Genomic DNA, 16,435 nt, shown 5'->3' with positions numbered 1-16,435 from the left:
CTACTAAAGACTACGTCGTGAATTTCCGGGATGATTGGCCGTGATCTTTTAATATGCGGAGGAAAACCGACAAAGTCGTCACATTAGTGATAACAAATTAGCTACGACTTTCAAGATCCAGCATTGTTCTCGGTAATATGGGAAACAAGCAGGTGGAGATGTACTTACTTCTCTTTTCCCGCTTTGTACTCAATTTTAATGAAGACTGCGCATCAACAACTTCTACATTCTCTCTTTGATTGGCTTTCTTTCAAATGTTTAATTTCAGCAGTGTAGACTTTTCACAGAATAGCTAATAAACCGTTCCGTGGAGCAATAAAACCTGATCAATATTTTATTTATGTATTCCTTCCGAATTTACCTATACACTCTGGACTTCATGAAAAGAAAGGAAGTTAATGGAAAATAGATGACCAATACACGAAGATTTCCTAGACTTTAGAGTGCCTTTTCAAAGGATCATTACAAGTCGTTTCCTCGCCTTTTCATACTTCGTTTATTTGGATTTCATATGTAAAAATTGTCGCAGCGAAAGTGATAAAAGAAAATTAATCATAGGCATAATGTAATACTCGTATTTTTCTGGGGTCGGTAAGACAAAGAAGTGCTGCAAATAAACTAAGGTTTTTACTGTTTGCTGCATAACACACCAATTTGAGGAAGACATCTTCTCTGATAAAACCTTTCCACGCACTATAATGTAGCTTTAATATTCAGTACTAGTATTGTGTGCACTTCTTTGCCTCGCATAATATTAATTTCCCTGTAAACATTTAGTATCGCTCCCGAGCTGAGAAATTAATCGTGACTTTGTGTTGCCTGACACTGAGCCGAAATTTCGTGCTGTGAAGCGAATGAAAGTCAACACCTGTCTGAATTGTAAATAGATCAAAAATTTGAATAATAACCTGCCACCGGCGCAGAAACGTAGATTTAGGATTGATGAATTACGGCGGTGATCAGGGCTGGTTAACGGAGGTAGGAAAAAGTAGCTATTAGGCCTTCCGAATGTTCTCTTCTCCAGTAAACCTGGAAGTGAATGCGAATCCAAAGCTCTAATAGGAAAGATTAAATGAACGGAAAACGAAAAGAAAAAAAAAAGGTAACAGAAGAGGACGAAAATAGGAATTCGAGTAAATAGGAAAAATAAATATACTTAGAACATATGCAAAATTATAACCAGCATCTGAATTTTTATATTTTTTTGAATGGTCATGGTCGATGCTTTCCCACTGTTCCCCTGTAATCTGCAGTTGCCTAAAACCCCCAAAACTTGTATCGGCCCACCGCGCTTAATGCGCTATCGTTAAACCTCCTTTTTGGCGTCATGGGCGACTAAGCTAAAACAGCCTTTATCTTTTGAAAACATCTTGCGGTAAATAAAAACTGCGTTCTTAGCAAAAAATCTTTGTGGAAACCTCTGTCAGAATAACACATGTGTTCCTTTGCGATCAGTTGGAGTTCGTACGCGATATAAATGATTTCCAGATAATTATGTTAATATAACACGTCTAGAATTGTGCCTTCTTGCTGTCGTCTTGAGGAACCTGTAGAAAATGGGCGCCTTTCTGCCATGTAACGGTCAACAGAAAAATCAAGAAATTAGAGTAAAGAACGAGACGCGATCCAGCCAATCTTTTTTAATCTTTTTCTTTTTTAATCTACGATTATAAATATTTCGCTTTGGCTTGATGAGTATCAACAACATGCCTTTCTTTGTAGGTCTGACCAGTATTATTTTGTTTTTACTAAGCAGTGTGTGAGAGCCCCGGTATGACTTACAAGGATAGAAGAACACTAGCATGCATGATTTTTTAAACGTATACGGACAACTAATAGTCTGCTTTGTGAAACATCCCTAACCGATTTCTTGCTGGATGGGAAACCTTGCCTACTTGCCGTCAATTACATTACTGGCTGACCAAAACCAAAATTTGGTGTATTTTTATAAGTTGCATCTGCTAGCTCATTTACGAAGAGAGTTTTTTAAGACGGAATCCCCCAGAAGTTCGAGTAACAAGTGGACAAAAACTTTATACCAAGATTATTTACATCGTATTGCAAACTTATGTAATACTGTTTTAAAGATCTTCTCAAAAAATATCATTTCTAGCAACATCAAACGTCGAAAACAAATGTTGAACTTTCGTATGAAACACTTCAGAAAGTACCGGTGAAATGAAACTGATCATGAAATTTTACCTGTGTCTGCACAATTTCTCTAAACTTTGAAATTTATTTTCTCTCATTCCCATGGGAAATTGTTATTCGGTGTTACGGCAGGCAACTATTTATATCTTTAACTTTAAGAAAATGTGAAAAGGATCGTAAAATACTTAAAATTATTCTGGTACCAGATTTTTGTCCACTAAAAACTGAAATTGCTCAATTTTCTATCGGATTTCGTTTTAAGTTTGTGGGTAAAAGTTGGACTGAAACTAACAGTTTAAATCTCACTCCGGTTTCTTCCACCCGAATGTCGCTCCGATGGGGTGTTTGTCGACCTCAGATTGCCATCAAACAGCAGTTTGCTGGATTTATCCCAACAATTTTCCAATAACAGTCACATTCTCACGGCGGCGGAGAACCATTCTAAAAGGTTTGGAATACTTATTGGAAAATTTGGATTAAATCCTTTAAGGCGAACAATATGGGCCTGCGTGGCTCGAGCTCTTTTTGACCCCTTAAGGATACCACGTTAAAATGGACGTGAGAGGGTTTTTTTTAATTTTTTCTTCAAGTGTAACTCATAAAGATACCTTGACGGCTACAAATAGAAGCGTCTTGCCCCTAAGTGAGTTCTAACTCCGTGACTTAAAGCCTCAAGCGGGGGCGGAGAGGGACACTGCCTAAACTCGACAACTGTAAACTTGCTTTGACACAAAGGAAACAGATATAGAGTTAACTACTCGACCACCACACGTACGCCTTGTAATCGTCAGCAAAATTTATGGCTACATTACGTCTACAATTTTATTGTAATTTTTTTTTCGCTGATAATGCGTGTGAAAACCACGTCGACGATGTCACATAGTATCCTCAGTTTTTTATATCTTTCATGTAAACCAAATAACCGCCTCCATAGATCAAATTTAGAAAATTTAGAAAATCATGCCAAATTTAGAAAATATACAAAGCTCCATATCTGTTGGAAAATATGGAAATTAAAAATTAAACTGGTCAATTTTTACAAAATGACTGAAATGTATGCCATGCCAGAGGGCAAGCGCTTGTAACAGATTAATATGAAACACCGCATATTTTTTTTATTCGGCCTGATAAATCGAGCGGTGAGACTTATTTTATCTGGAATGATATAAAAAAAATCGGACGATTGTGAGTTCGTAGACGCCGAAAACTGAGCTCAGTTTGCGAAGGAGGTCTAAATAACAATAGGAATTCCAAAAGCAATTTATAGTTTTGGAATCTTAGTTTAAGCCATATCTGATGCTAAACTGGCTTTGCTCTGTTTAAAAACTTTTGCGCTTTCTCTATCTCGTTGAAAAGCTAATCGTGAATAGTCGTCTGAGCAGTTCTGTCTCAGATCATCTTATCCCTTGAAAGTTAATAGCAATTCATGCATGCTGAGTCGACTTTCCTCCGCATGTTAGCTAAATATGTCGTAACAAAGGAAATTATGTAAAAGAAAAAAAGCTTAATTTTTATCATTTTTTTAAGTGTGTAATGTTCTCGGTTTTTCCGATTAGGAATTTTTAATCAAAATGATCCATGCTAGCTGCAGTTTGTCCATTTTCTACGTAATTGGCTTTATTTGAAATTTTTAATCAGGGAAAACCACACTGACTTTCGGCGCGCATAATTGTTGATAATTGCCCTATCGAGACCAGCTTTTGCGGCAGGCCTCATAATCAGTTACATTTAATTTTCTAGGAACGTTAAATTGAATCTGTTCTCACGACAAATTAATTGAAAGTAGAAACTAAAAATTATATTGAAAGCTGATGGAAGAATTGGAGGAACACTTACATGCCTGCCTCTTTTTGGCAAGATCAGTAGAAATCGTTTTATTTCGTCTAGGTAGGCTATTTGTTTTCATGTCACAAATTGCTCCTGCAACTCAAACACAGAGTAACAAAAGATGAAAAGGGAAGATATTTCGTATAATTGAACAATATTTAGTCGGTCTAACAAAGGAATCAGTGGATTAATTTGAATTTTGATCTGCGATGTGTTCTTTACCGCAAAAGTAGCTAGGAAAATTGTGCGTTTACCAGCTTCTTTATATTACTTCCACAGATGATATAAATTCGGTTAAATGCTTAGTTACTAATGATTCGAATCAAGACAAAATGTTCACGCGGGAACGGTATTCATGACAAGTTCAATCTTTTCAGACGTAATTCGTTCATTTGATTCACCGCGCGTACGTGCTGTAACGTGAGACCTGAAGGCAAACCGGAGATCGACCTTGGTCGACTTGGTCAACTTTGAATAATGTTCAGAATATGATCTGAATTTTCGTCCGACATTGAGTACACAATGTCCAGTTGAACGTGAGGAATTAACATCTAAGGTAATTATGGTTTGTTTAGTTAGTAATAGTAATTGGACCGAGTGGACTACAATTCAGGGGGTAATCGCGCGAGTAATTTCAAAATCGGATGAGCGCGAAGCGCGAGTTCGATTTGTAATTACGAGCACGATTACTCCCTGAATTGTACGACACGAGGTCGATCCAATTACTAATTAATCGTATCGATAACAAAATTTGGGAATTTAAAATGTCTTTTGAGAATTTCGTTTGAACGAAAACGTCTGTGAAAAGATTGCGAAGGAAGCCATAAAGCACGCGTGATTGACGTGCGAATCACATGGGTATCCAATTACAAAAGGTTCAAATTGGATACCTGTTATTAGACACCCACGTGATCGTGCGCAGATTACGTGACAAATAGGCACGTGGAGAACCAATCACGATCGAGAATTCTGTTATAGATACGATTAAATATTCTATCGCACAAGCGATAAAAGGGTGGGAAGATCTACGCAACGCTCCATTCGCACGTTTCATAAATCGAACTGACAAGAACTGAGAAAGTCATAGTAACACCAACTAAACATGAAGTCAACTCTCAAGTTAACTTTTAAGGTGTGAATAAAACCCTCAGATGTGACCATTTTACCGTGATATAAATCTTTGATTTTACTCAGTCTCATGCAATTACCCAAACAAATCATGCATCTCGAGGACAAACAAAATCCGAAGTTCCTTATATCCCGGCTTAAGTGATTCTGTATTAGCTTTAAAATTCTATTAAACAGAGTTATACCAAACAATCCAAAATGTAGAACTTGGGAATGGGAAAACACGTTTGAAGACTAATTTTAATGCTTTGAAAAGCATTTTGCATTACTTATAAATAAATGCTTTACCTTACCTTTCAATCAATCAATCAATCAATCAATCAATCAATCAATCAATCAATCAATCAATCGATCGATCGATCAATTAATTAATTATAATGCGTGGTTCTTACCCGACAGCCCCATTCTTGTCCCGTCTGTTTATTGTCAAGATAATTAAATTTTCGGGGCTCTAGACCGGGAGCCATCTTTCTGTCAAGAGATGGGTTGCGTGTTTCTAGGTCTTCCTTTTCAAATCGGTTTTCCATGGCTTGTCACTTGTGCGGCTTAGACCCTGCCCGTTATAAGGGTCACAGTTTTCGAAGCGGCGCAGCCTCATATGCAGCGGACCGGGGTTTTTCTGATGTTCAAATTCGAATGCTGGGTCGTTGGAAGTCGCGATACTCAAGGGTACTCAGACTCGGTTCCTGATCGTTTTAGGCCAGCATTTTATTTTTCTTGCATTTCAGTTTCCTGTTAGGCATTCGGCTTTCTGCTTAAACTTTGTGTCTCAAAATTTCCTGTCCCCAAGAATTCTTCTAAAAAAGGTATTCCATTGTTATTTTGTTCCTCCTGCGAGTCAGCTGGGTGGGTCATGCTTGCGTGGGCAGGTGCCCCGCCTGCTTGGCTGAAAGGCTTTTACTTAATTTTGTCCTATTTTCTGATTCAGTTTGCATGGGCGGCTGTCTCCGGGTTAATCACGATTACTATTTTCGGGGTTGACTTGGTGTGACTAGTCTGCATAGCGGTATTGTTTTGGACCCCCAAGTATGCTATGTTTGCAGGGGCGTCTGGCCTACATGGGTAGCTCAGATGATGCGCTAAAAAATAATTTTCCTAATTCTGATACAGTTTGCACGGGCGACTGTGTCATAGATTGGCAGTTTTGGTTCTAGGCTGCCTTGGTGTGACAGGTCTGAATGGGCACCTGCCCCACCTTGATTTGCAGCCATCATAGTAATTTATGTTAGGTTTTGGAGATGTGCACTCCTGCCGCTTGACATTTCATGACCTATGACGTAACCACTGTAAACGGGTTTACTATTTGACCGGAAGTACGCCTGTTTTTCAGCCCAAGCGCAAATTTTCATTTGCTCGTTTGCTCAGAAGTCTCAGAAGTGACTGAGAAGACGTTAAATGCAAGTCAAATATATTTTGGGTTCTTGTTTTTGAAAGTATTCTAATGCACTGTTGAATTAAAAAAATTAGCGTTTCGCATTTCTCTCCCGCCTCCCGCCCTCTTAGAACTCCCGCTTCCCGCCTTTTCTTCTCCCGCCTCCCGTACCCCTCTCGCCCCCTATTCTCCCGGGCTCCCGCCCCCCTGTCCTCCTCCACTTTATTGTTGCTCAGTAAACAGAGCTCAGGCGAGGAAGCATTTATAGGGCTATGTTGTTGGCAGAGAGAGAAAGGTATAAATAATTAACTAAGAGACCAATTTCGATGCATCAAAATTCAGCCTAATACAATATATAACTGAAAAAGTTATCAATTCAAGTTGTAATACAGAACGTCGGTTTGATTTAATTACCAGATAAAAACATAACAGCAACGCTAGCTGCTGATGTGGGCGTGTCTAAAAATTAAAAAAAAAAATTATAAAAAAAAACCTAGCTAAAATACTAACCAAAAGCTGTTTGCAAAGAAGGGAACTATTGATTACAAAAAATAGCACAAGTTCGGCAAACTATAGAACAATACACTGTAACTCAAAAAGATCTGTTTTAGACACAAAAATGGGGCCGTTTCGGTGAGTAAAATACAGTACTATTTTTGGGTCTGATTTAGCCCATTTGGAATAGAGTTCTTTTGGCTCCAGTAAACAGGGCAGAAATAGCCCTGTATAATTAAGGTAGTCGAAACGAAGACACAGAAGAGCTATTTCAGAAAAATGGGGGGTAACTTTGGTTTTTGAAGGGGTTGAAATGGTGCTTTTGGATGGTTAAATTAGCCCTTCTCGAGCCGTTTCATGCCTCCAAAAAGGAAGAAAATTGGCCCATATTTTGTGGCCAATTTAGCCCAATTAATGTTCAAAACAAATGTACTCTAAATGACTTAATTAGCACCATTCTGTCTGAAACAACATTCTTTTTGAGCTGTTTTGCACCTTAATTATTTGAAATAGTCCTCTTACAAGGACTAAAATGGATATTAACATTGTTAAACTGGCCCCATTTGAGCCATTTAAAACCTGTATAAAGGGGAAACAATGGCCACAATGGGAGACTGATTTAGCCCATATAATGCCAAATTGAATGCACTTTTCAGGGCTGAATCACCACCAATGTTGTCTAAAGGACTCTTCACTTTAGATCTGCTTAAGACTCAACAGAGTCTAAAACAGCTATTGGAGGACTAAAATCAACTACCACCTACCCTAGAATCATTCTAATTTTGTGGTTGATTTACACTTATCATGACACCCTAGTCAGCTTAAATAAAAAAAAAGTTTAAACTATCTAAGAACCACAACAGGCATATATACACAGTAGACACGTTTTGTGAACAAAATAAAAATATTTTATTTTCTCACTAACATTGTTGGTAAACTAAACAGAACACAAAATGACTGTGGATAAAACAGCTATTGAAAGACTCTATTCACTGCCAGCATGCCATACGTTTCTGTGCAAAAATTGCAATTTATATATGCTAAAGTTTGAATCGGACCTTTATGAGACTTGCTTGATAGATTATATTTATCTCCTTAACTTCAGTAATATACAAGTGATTACAACTCAGAAAAGAGGGTGTTGACGCTCACCAAAGTGTGGCCTCTGCCAATGCCCTTTAATGCCTACTCTGAGAAAGACAATATGGCTTTGCTGTCTTTATATACCATGTTAAAGGGGAAGTATCATGGGGAATTTGATCTAACTGGGTCAAAATTGTGCTATAATGCCTTTACTTAGTAACAAAACGTTACCAGAACACCAAGAGAAGGAAATCGACTGAAAGAGTGACAAAGCATGAGTTGTTATAGCACATAATTGGAGAAAAAATGTGAGAACTTGAAAAACATTAGCCTAAGATTTTTCAAGTTGTAATCCATTCTGACTTAGTCAATCTATGGTCAAAGACACGCGGCAACAATTTTAATACTCTAGGGAGGTTATTATAACAAAAGTTAGCCATTGCTTTCAGGTTCCTGTTAAACGGTTTTTGGGTTATGAAATCACCCCAAATCCTGTGATACTTCACCCTTAAATATGTAAAATGATGACAGCAAAGCCACGATGCTGTCCACAATGCTCTGGTGTGGAATACTACACAACACTATTCTTTCACACACGATAAAAAGTTTGTCTAGTCAAACCCTTTTACAATGGCAGAAATTTGTTGTTGCACAGACATGACAGGGAGCATCAACAACTGAAACAGTTCTCTTTAAAACTGAAGTGATGTGTTGTTTTTAGATAAAGCTGATTGATTGATTGATTGATCATGTCAATTGATTTACAAATCAGAAATATCATTAAATAGGGTGTTGATGCTCAGCAAGGTGTGAGCTCTGCCAATCCCCATTAAAGCCTGCTCTAAGAAAGACAATATGGCTTTGCTGTCTTTATATACCATGTTAAATATATAAAATGGTGACAGCAAAGCCACAATGCTGTCCACGATGCTCTGATGTGGAATAGTGCACAACACTGTTCCTTCACACACTATATAAAGTTTGTCAAGGTTAAACCGCTCTCCAATTCCAACAATTTGTGGTTGCACAAACATGGCAGGGAGCATCAACAACTGAAGCAGTTCTCTTTAAAATTGAAGTGATGTGTTGTTTTTAGATAAAGCTGATTGATTGATTGATTGATCATGTCAATTGATTTACAAATCAGAAATGTCATTAAATAGGGTGTTAACGCTCAGCAAGGTGTGGCCTCTGCCAATCCCCATTAAAGCCTGCTCTAAGAAAGACAATATGGCTTTGCTGTCCTTATATACCATGTTAAATATATAAAATGATGACAGCAAAGCCACAATGCTGTCCACGATGCTCTGATGTGGAATAGTACACAACACTGTTCCTTCACACACTACATAAAGTTTGTCAAGGTCAAACCCCTCTCCAATCCCAACAATTTGTGGTTGCACAAATATGGTTAGTTCATGAGCAGCAGTTCTCTGTAAAAATAAAAAAAAAATAATAAAAAAAAAAACAAGCAAACAAAGGTGAGTCACCTTACTACATATAATTTACCAAATTAAACTACATGTAAAATACTTACATATTTGTATAACATAATGACGAAATACTGGAAGCCGAATATAGAGATAGTGATGGTTGCTGGGTCATTGATATCTATCGCTGTTAAAGACCCTCACATGGCATAGTTACAGACATTTTATTTAGTTTGTTTGCCACAGGCTATTACTCTATCCAATGTCCAAATAAAATACTTACTACTATTTGCCTAGCTGTTGGCAAGTTTACTAAAGACTTATCTTTTTATTTTTTTCAGTGAAGACTCTTGGTAATGACTAAATTGCCGATAATCAATAATTCTCGGTTTTAGTTTTATCAGATATAAGGCCCTTTAGGAACTTGACGTTTTACAATGTTTTAGCTCAACAGGGTTCTTTGTTTTGTAATAGAGCACATTTCAATTTCCAAGCTTTTGCGTTGCATGACTAGTTAAATGGCGGCCCGAAAAGGCTGTTGTGTAGGTCCAAAAATGAGTTATTGCTTTAGTTTTTGCTAACTGAATAGTTCTTGCACTAGAAGAAGTATATTTAATTTCAACGTGTTGGAGCTCTAGAGTAATAACTTATTTCTTCCCAGAAAAGAGGTTGACAGTATACTTCAGAATAAAGCTAAATTTGCACACACACCTGATAGATAATCTCGACCAAAGTAACGCATGGCAAGGAAAAAAAAAAATAGAAATTGATTATTTGGAGCATTGCTTCTACTGGTAAGTAGAAGCAATGTACTGGTAAGTACCAATCGCCCTGTGCCTTAATAAATTCGGTGGGAGCGCCGCAATTGAAAGCAAAAGTGGCGCCGCCCTGGCGAAAAACTGCCAGATGAAAAATTGGACGGGTTAAGACCCACAGCGGCGACACAAGATTTTAAGAACCGATTGAAATGAGCGGCGAGTAAAGGCTTAAGCGAACCACAGTGATTGACAACGAACAAGGGCGAACTAGCCTGGCTAGGTACTGCGCCAAAATAACTCTGAAGTGCTGTGACTGGACACAATACGGAATTGGGGATGAACGGTAAAGGGATTTCTAGAGCACGCTGTTTAAATTGAATAGTTTTGGTCCTATACACCCTAAGAACCGCTCTTGACGCAGTGAAAGAAACATCTTCGCGCTTAAGGAAATAAGCGTTGTCGGACTGACAGGAAGCTAAAGTGCAAGGTACTAAATTAGAAATTCTAAGAAAGGAAAAAAAGGCAACTAGGAAAGCCGCATGCATGCAAATATGCAATTGAGAGGACCAATCAAAATGATGAAATACATTCAGAAGAATATCAACAGTCACCGGATGAGTGAAATGTACTGAATCACCCATAACACGACGGAGAGCCCGCTGCGTAAGAAAAGCATCATAGTCATGCATAAAGGAGAAATCAGCTCCTAGTGACCTGTTGATATGCCTAAGAATATTGATGTAGTTAATTAAAGAACGATAACAAGATAACGATTTCGACAGGAAAGCTAAATATGCTAAAAAAAGTCTGCTTTGAAACAGGAAACGAGATTAAAGCAAAGGGATCACAAAATAAAAGATAAGCGTTCAATTGAGTTCTCATGTTCCTCTTGGTTGACTCTTGAAATGCAAAGAACTGAATCTTGCAAGCATAGTCCAAAAGTGGGGCAGCACTCTCTGCAAAACAAAGAACAGTGGATAGTTCCATGAGCCCAGCTACTCGACTGCGAACAGAAACAAACTGTCTGGCACGGTGCATTCTGTAAGGGATAAATCTGCAGCCAGTGAGTGGAATTGGGAACAAAAATTGCCTGTGTGGAATCTACTGAGCGAGTCAGCTAACCAGTTGTCGCACCCGCGAACCGAACGCACACTGAGCTGGATCTTATGCAAAGCAAGGAGCAGCCAGAGTTCTCGTAAGCAGCGCTGCATGAAAACATTAGACGAGTGTTGAGAGTATGACTGAAACGCAGGTAGCATTATCGGTTAGAAGCTCTACTCCAAGACCTTGAAGCTTGTGCGTCCACAGATTGATAGAAACGACGATAGTGAGCAGCTCTAATTCGTTGAGGCTATCTTTAAAACGAGGAACGGGGAATCGGGGAATCGGGGAATCGGGGAATCGGGGAATCGGGGAATTGGGGAATCGGGGAATCGGGGAATCGGGGAATCGGGGAATCGGGGAATCGGGGAATCGGGGAATCGGGGAATCGGGGAATCGGGGAATCGGGGAATCGGGGAATCGGGGAATCGGGGAATCGGGGAATCGGGGAATCGGGGAATCGGGGAATCGGGGAATCGGAGAATCGGGGAATCGGGGAATCGGAGAATCGGAGAATCGGAGAATCGGGGAATCGGGGAATCGGGGAATCGGGGAATCGGGGAATGGGAATGGGAATGGGAACGGGGAACGGGGAACGGGGAACGGGGAACGGGGAACGGGGAACGGGGAACGGGGAACGGGGAACGGGGAATCTTTAAACTGGGGAATCTTTAAAAGCGGGAATCTTTAAAATGAGGAATCTTTAAAAGCGGGAATCTTTAAAAGCGGGAATCTTTAAAATGGGGAATCTTTAAAAGCGGGAATCTTTAAAATGAGGAATCTTTAAAAGCGGGAATCTTTAAAATGGGGAATCTTTAAAAGCGGGAATCTTTAAAATGAGGAATCTTTAAAAGCGGGAATCTTTAAAACGGGGAATCTTTAAAAGCGGGAATCTTTAAAACGGGGAATCTTTAAAAGCGGGAATCTTTAAAATGGGGAATCTTTAAAAGTGGAATCTTTAAAATGGGGAATCTTTAAAAGCGGGAATCTTTAAAATGAGGAATCTTTAAAAGCGGGAATCTTTAAAATGTGGAATTTTTAAAAGCGGGAATCTTTAAAACGGGGAATCTTTAAAAGCGGGAATCTTTAAAACGGGGAATCTTTAAAAGCGGGAATCTTTAAAACGGGGAATCTTTAAAAGCGGGAATCTTTAAAATGGGGAATCTTTAAAAGCGGGAATCTTTAAAACGGGGAATAGTTAATAGCGTTAATCTTCACTTAGAAGTGAACGAGAATCTCTCAGTTTCCCACCGGAAGCCATTTATTCTGTGACATGTATCAACTCAACAGGTACAGAGACAGTTGTGGTATTTATTCATTGTAATTATATTGCACGCTATTAAAGCACATCGGTTTAGCGGGATAATGGAGCGGTTCAAATCTCTATTCTCACTCTTTGAGATCCGCTAGACCGCCGACCAAAGAATCGAACCGCCTGGATTTATCTTAACCCCGTTTCACAGCGATGGATATTTGTCGTAGCCTTATCATGTGCTAATGCTAATGGTAGGACTTAGGACTTAACGACAAATATATGGCAGGGAAAACACGTTTTTTGGTTATTTAATCGATAAATCAACAGTCCCCTAAATCTGGTTCACATGACGTAGCTGAAATTCAAACTACAAAACTATTAATCATCCTGAGATTTTACTTTCATGATGTATAAGAGCAGCTGGAAACTAATATTCATGCAAATTTTCGCTCCAAGTGGGTTCTTGGTTTTGTAATAGACTACGCTTGAATTTCTAAGCGTTTGCGTGACGCGGCATTTACATGACGGGCAATAAAGCTGTCATGTTGTTTAAAAGAGTGACTTATTTCGGGGAATTTGGCTATCTGAACAGTTCATGTATTAGAAAAAGTATTACTTTTAAAATGTTTTTGAGTTCCTGAAGAGATAAATTCACGCTTTTGTAGCAAAACTCAGTGATAGATGTTTCTGTTGGTTTCCGGCCGCCATCCGGATGGGCGCCAGCATGGCGTCTCCATCAAAATCTCTATAAATTTGGGTAAAAAATTTCTCCGCATATCTTGCGTAAGAAACATTGGTGTGACCTGAATCTTGGCGAAAGTCTTTGCATATTTATCTTCTTTCTCTTCAAGATTCCGGACTTTATCATTTGAACTGTTTTGATTTTTTATTTTGATTTATTCCGAACGGCGTGACACTCACTGAAAACCAGCAATAAAGTAATTCGATGCTCGATGCCCGAACGATGTGCCGGCGAATTTCGCGTATAATCCGTCATTGTGTGCTTAATGATACCTCTTTCTACGCCATGCAGTCGTGCGAAGACAATTTCAAAGTGCCCATTGCATTCACTTTAAAGAAGAAAGAATCGGTCGCTTTGAAGGCCTTCCACAGTTTAAATGGAATGATCTCGGCGAACAAGATGTGATAGGGGAAGGGTCGTTTGGAGCCGTTTTTATCACAAAAACCAGGAACAAGGAGAGAAAGTCGAAACAGATTCCCCGATTCCCCGATTCCCCGATTCCCCGATTCCCCGATTCCCCGATTCCCCGATACCCCGATTCCTCGATTCTCCGATTCCCCGATTCCCCGATTCCCCGATTCCCCGATTCCCCGATTCCCCGATTCCCCGATTCCCCGATTCCCCGATTCCCCGATTCCCCGATTCCCCGATTCCCCGATTCCCCGATTCCCCGATTCCCCGATTCCCCGATTCCCCGATTCCCCGATTCCCCGATTCCCCGATTCCCCGATTCCCCGATTCCCCGATTCCCCGATTCCCCGATTCCCCGATTCCCCGATTCCCCGATTCCCCGATTCCCCGATTCCCCGATTCCCCGATTCCCCGATTCCCCGATTCCCCGATTCCCCGATTCCCCGATTCCCCGATTCCCCGATTCCCCGATTCCCCGATTCCCCGATTCCCCGATTCCCCGATTCCCCGATTCCCCGATTCCCCGATTCCCCGATTCCCCGATTCCCCGATTCCCCGATTCCCCGATTCCCCGATTCCCCGATTCCCCGATTCCCCGATTCCCCGATTCCCCGATTCCCCGATCCCCGTTTTAAAGATAGCCAATTCGTTGATGTGGCGACCTTGGTTGAGAATGAAATCCGGAAACTCTCTGTGGAAACACTCGCCGAAACAAACCGCCCCGCAACCAGTCAGACAAGCGTCAGTGGTGAACTGCTCCGGGTTAGAAATGATGAGATCACAAGGAATAGCAGAGATGCCATTGTAATGAGAAAGAAAAAAACATCCACGAAGTTCATCCGAAATAGGATAAATAGTACGCCGAGGAGAAGAAGAGCACGAACGAAGGGCATTGAGGAGGCGACTCATAAAAGCCCTGCCTGGACGAACGCAAGCGGAGACGTATGATAATTTACCAAGTAGCCGCTGGAGCTCGCGCTTCGTAAAGGATGGTTTCACCGACCACGCGTGAAGTTCTTGTTGAAGCTCAGAAACGCGAAACGCAGGAACAGATAAAGTCATGTCCAAGGTGTTGACCCAAATACCCAGGCAAAGCATTTCGTGACATGGAGGAGAATCTTTCTCGGAAGCGGCTATAATGCCTAACTCGTCGAACAAAGAATTCAAACGTTGAAAAGCCTGCTCGGACGAAGCTGTACATTCTGCGCCATAGAAGTCATCAATGTAAACGTCGACGGAAATGCCTTCAGAGTTTAAAATGTACACGACGCTCTTGGTGGTGCGTTGACAGATCATAGTAGCTGAACGCAGGCCAAATGGCAGAGCAGTGTGAAAGTACAATGAACCATCAATGTACATCCCTAACAAAGGGTAATCGTTAGGGTCAATAGGTATGACGATACGCGCGCCGAAGATCTTTTTTAAAGACATGACATCAGCGACCCTTGATGTTGATGAATTCTACTAAACGGTCGATACCAGGAAGGCGTAATTTGAAAAACTGCTCGAGATAATGGTCTTTACTAATTCCGTCGTTCACTGAATTACCTTCGGGAAAGCTGAGGTCGTGAACAACACGAAACTTGTCAGAGTCACGCTTCGGTACGCAGAGTAGTGGAGAAATGACACAATCCGTATGGAAAGGGTTAGAGCGAAATGGACCAAATACTGATTGATAAGAAAGTTCCTTGCTAATATAGGTCGAGAGGTACGCTGAGTTCTTAACAGCAGATGGATGATTTCGAAGGGAAGAAGAAGCCAGAACGTGTGATTGATAATTCATCGGCCAACCGTAACGAAGAAAATCAATAATGGATCGATCCTGATAATGTTCTAGATATTGAGACCAACTGTAAATGTTAAAACGCGACCGAACCGGCCGCTTAGCGCCCAAGAAATTTGGTACACCAAACGCCTTAACTTCGTTAGAGAGGGCGACGAGTGAGGTTAGTCAAGAGCTCTGATCGGAGCCGGTAGAAGTCGAACAAGAAGGGGAAGATGACTGCGACGAAGGAAATGGGTATTTGCGTTTGGTGCATGTGAGCATGGCATGGTCTGGAGAGTCGCAAACGCGACAGCGATGTACTGCTTTATACGACGCATCAGAAATAGAGCAACTACATTTTCCAGAAAAATTCCACTCTTTACAAAGGAGATCTTTCGCTTTGTTGCGGGCTGGAATGGAGCTGCTTCGAGAAGGATTGAAATTGTTGGAACGCAGATCTTGATGGGTGAAAAAGGTTTGGGCCCGTTCACGAATGCTTTCAGAGCTCGACCACGACAAACGGCCCTGTTCCACAGCCGTGTTGACGGACAGATGAAAATTTCGAACGCTAACCCACGAATACGTGATATCACGCTCCATTAATAACTGCAAATGTTTTAAAAGGGGGCCTTTCGAGGCCTCCGGTTGCTCCTTGTAAAACTCTAGAAATCCACACACAAACCCTGCTAACTCTAACTTATCATAATCCACCGTACCTTTGGCGGAGAACAGGAAATTGTTCGGCAACGAAGCAGCAGCCTTTTTCCTTGAACGAAGCTGATCGTGAGAAGAGATCGCCCCGAACTCTGGAGGCCAACTAGGCGATGAGGATGCGTTCGGCGCGAGAGCAGATTGCAACTTCTGCGGAGAAGATGGGGGTGTGGTTGCCACAGCTCCACAAGCTGAAGGCGAAACGT

The 16,435-nt window shown here is 40.7% G+C and overlaps 1 protein-coding gene and 1 pseudogene across 1 annotated transcript; both read right to left on the bottom strand.

The window, feature by feature from the left end:
* Window positions 1–9,505: 9,505 nt before the first annotated feature.
* LOC145492251 (uncharacterized) lies at window positions 9,506–12,084 on the bottom strand (annotated as a pseudogene).
* A 2,251-nt stretch (window positions 12,085–14,335) lies between these two features.
* On the bottom strand, window positions 14,336–15,184 carry LOC145480993 (uncharacterized; the record flags this gene model as incomplete). Its single annotated transcript, XM_081459390.1, has 1 exon — window positions 14,336–15,184. A coding segment is annotated over exon 1 (849 nt), but the record flags the coding sequence as incomplete, so codon positions are not given.
* Window positions 15,185–16,435: the final 1,251 nt, after the last annotated feature.

This window comes from Orbicella franksi, chromosome 1 (genome assembly GCF_964199315.1).
Source record: "Orbicella franksi chromosome 1, jaOrbFran1.1, whole genome shotgun sequence".
Lineage (NCBI taxonomy): Eukaryota > Metazoa > Cnidaria > Anthozoa > Scleractinia > Merulinidae > Orbicella > Orbicella franksi.
This window is presented reverse-complemented; position numbering and strand designations above follow the sequence as displayed.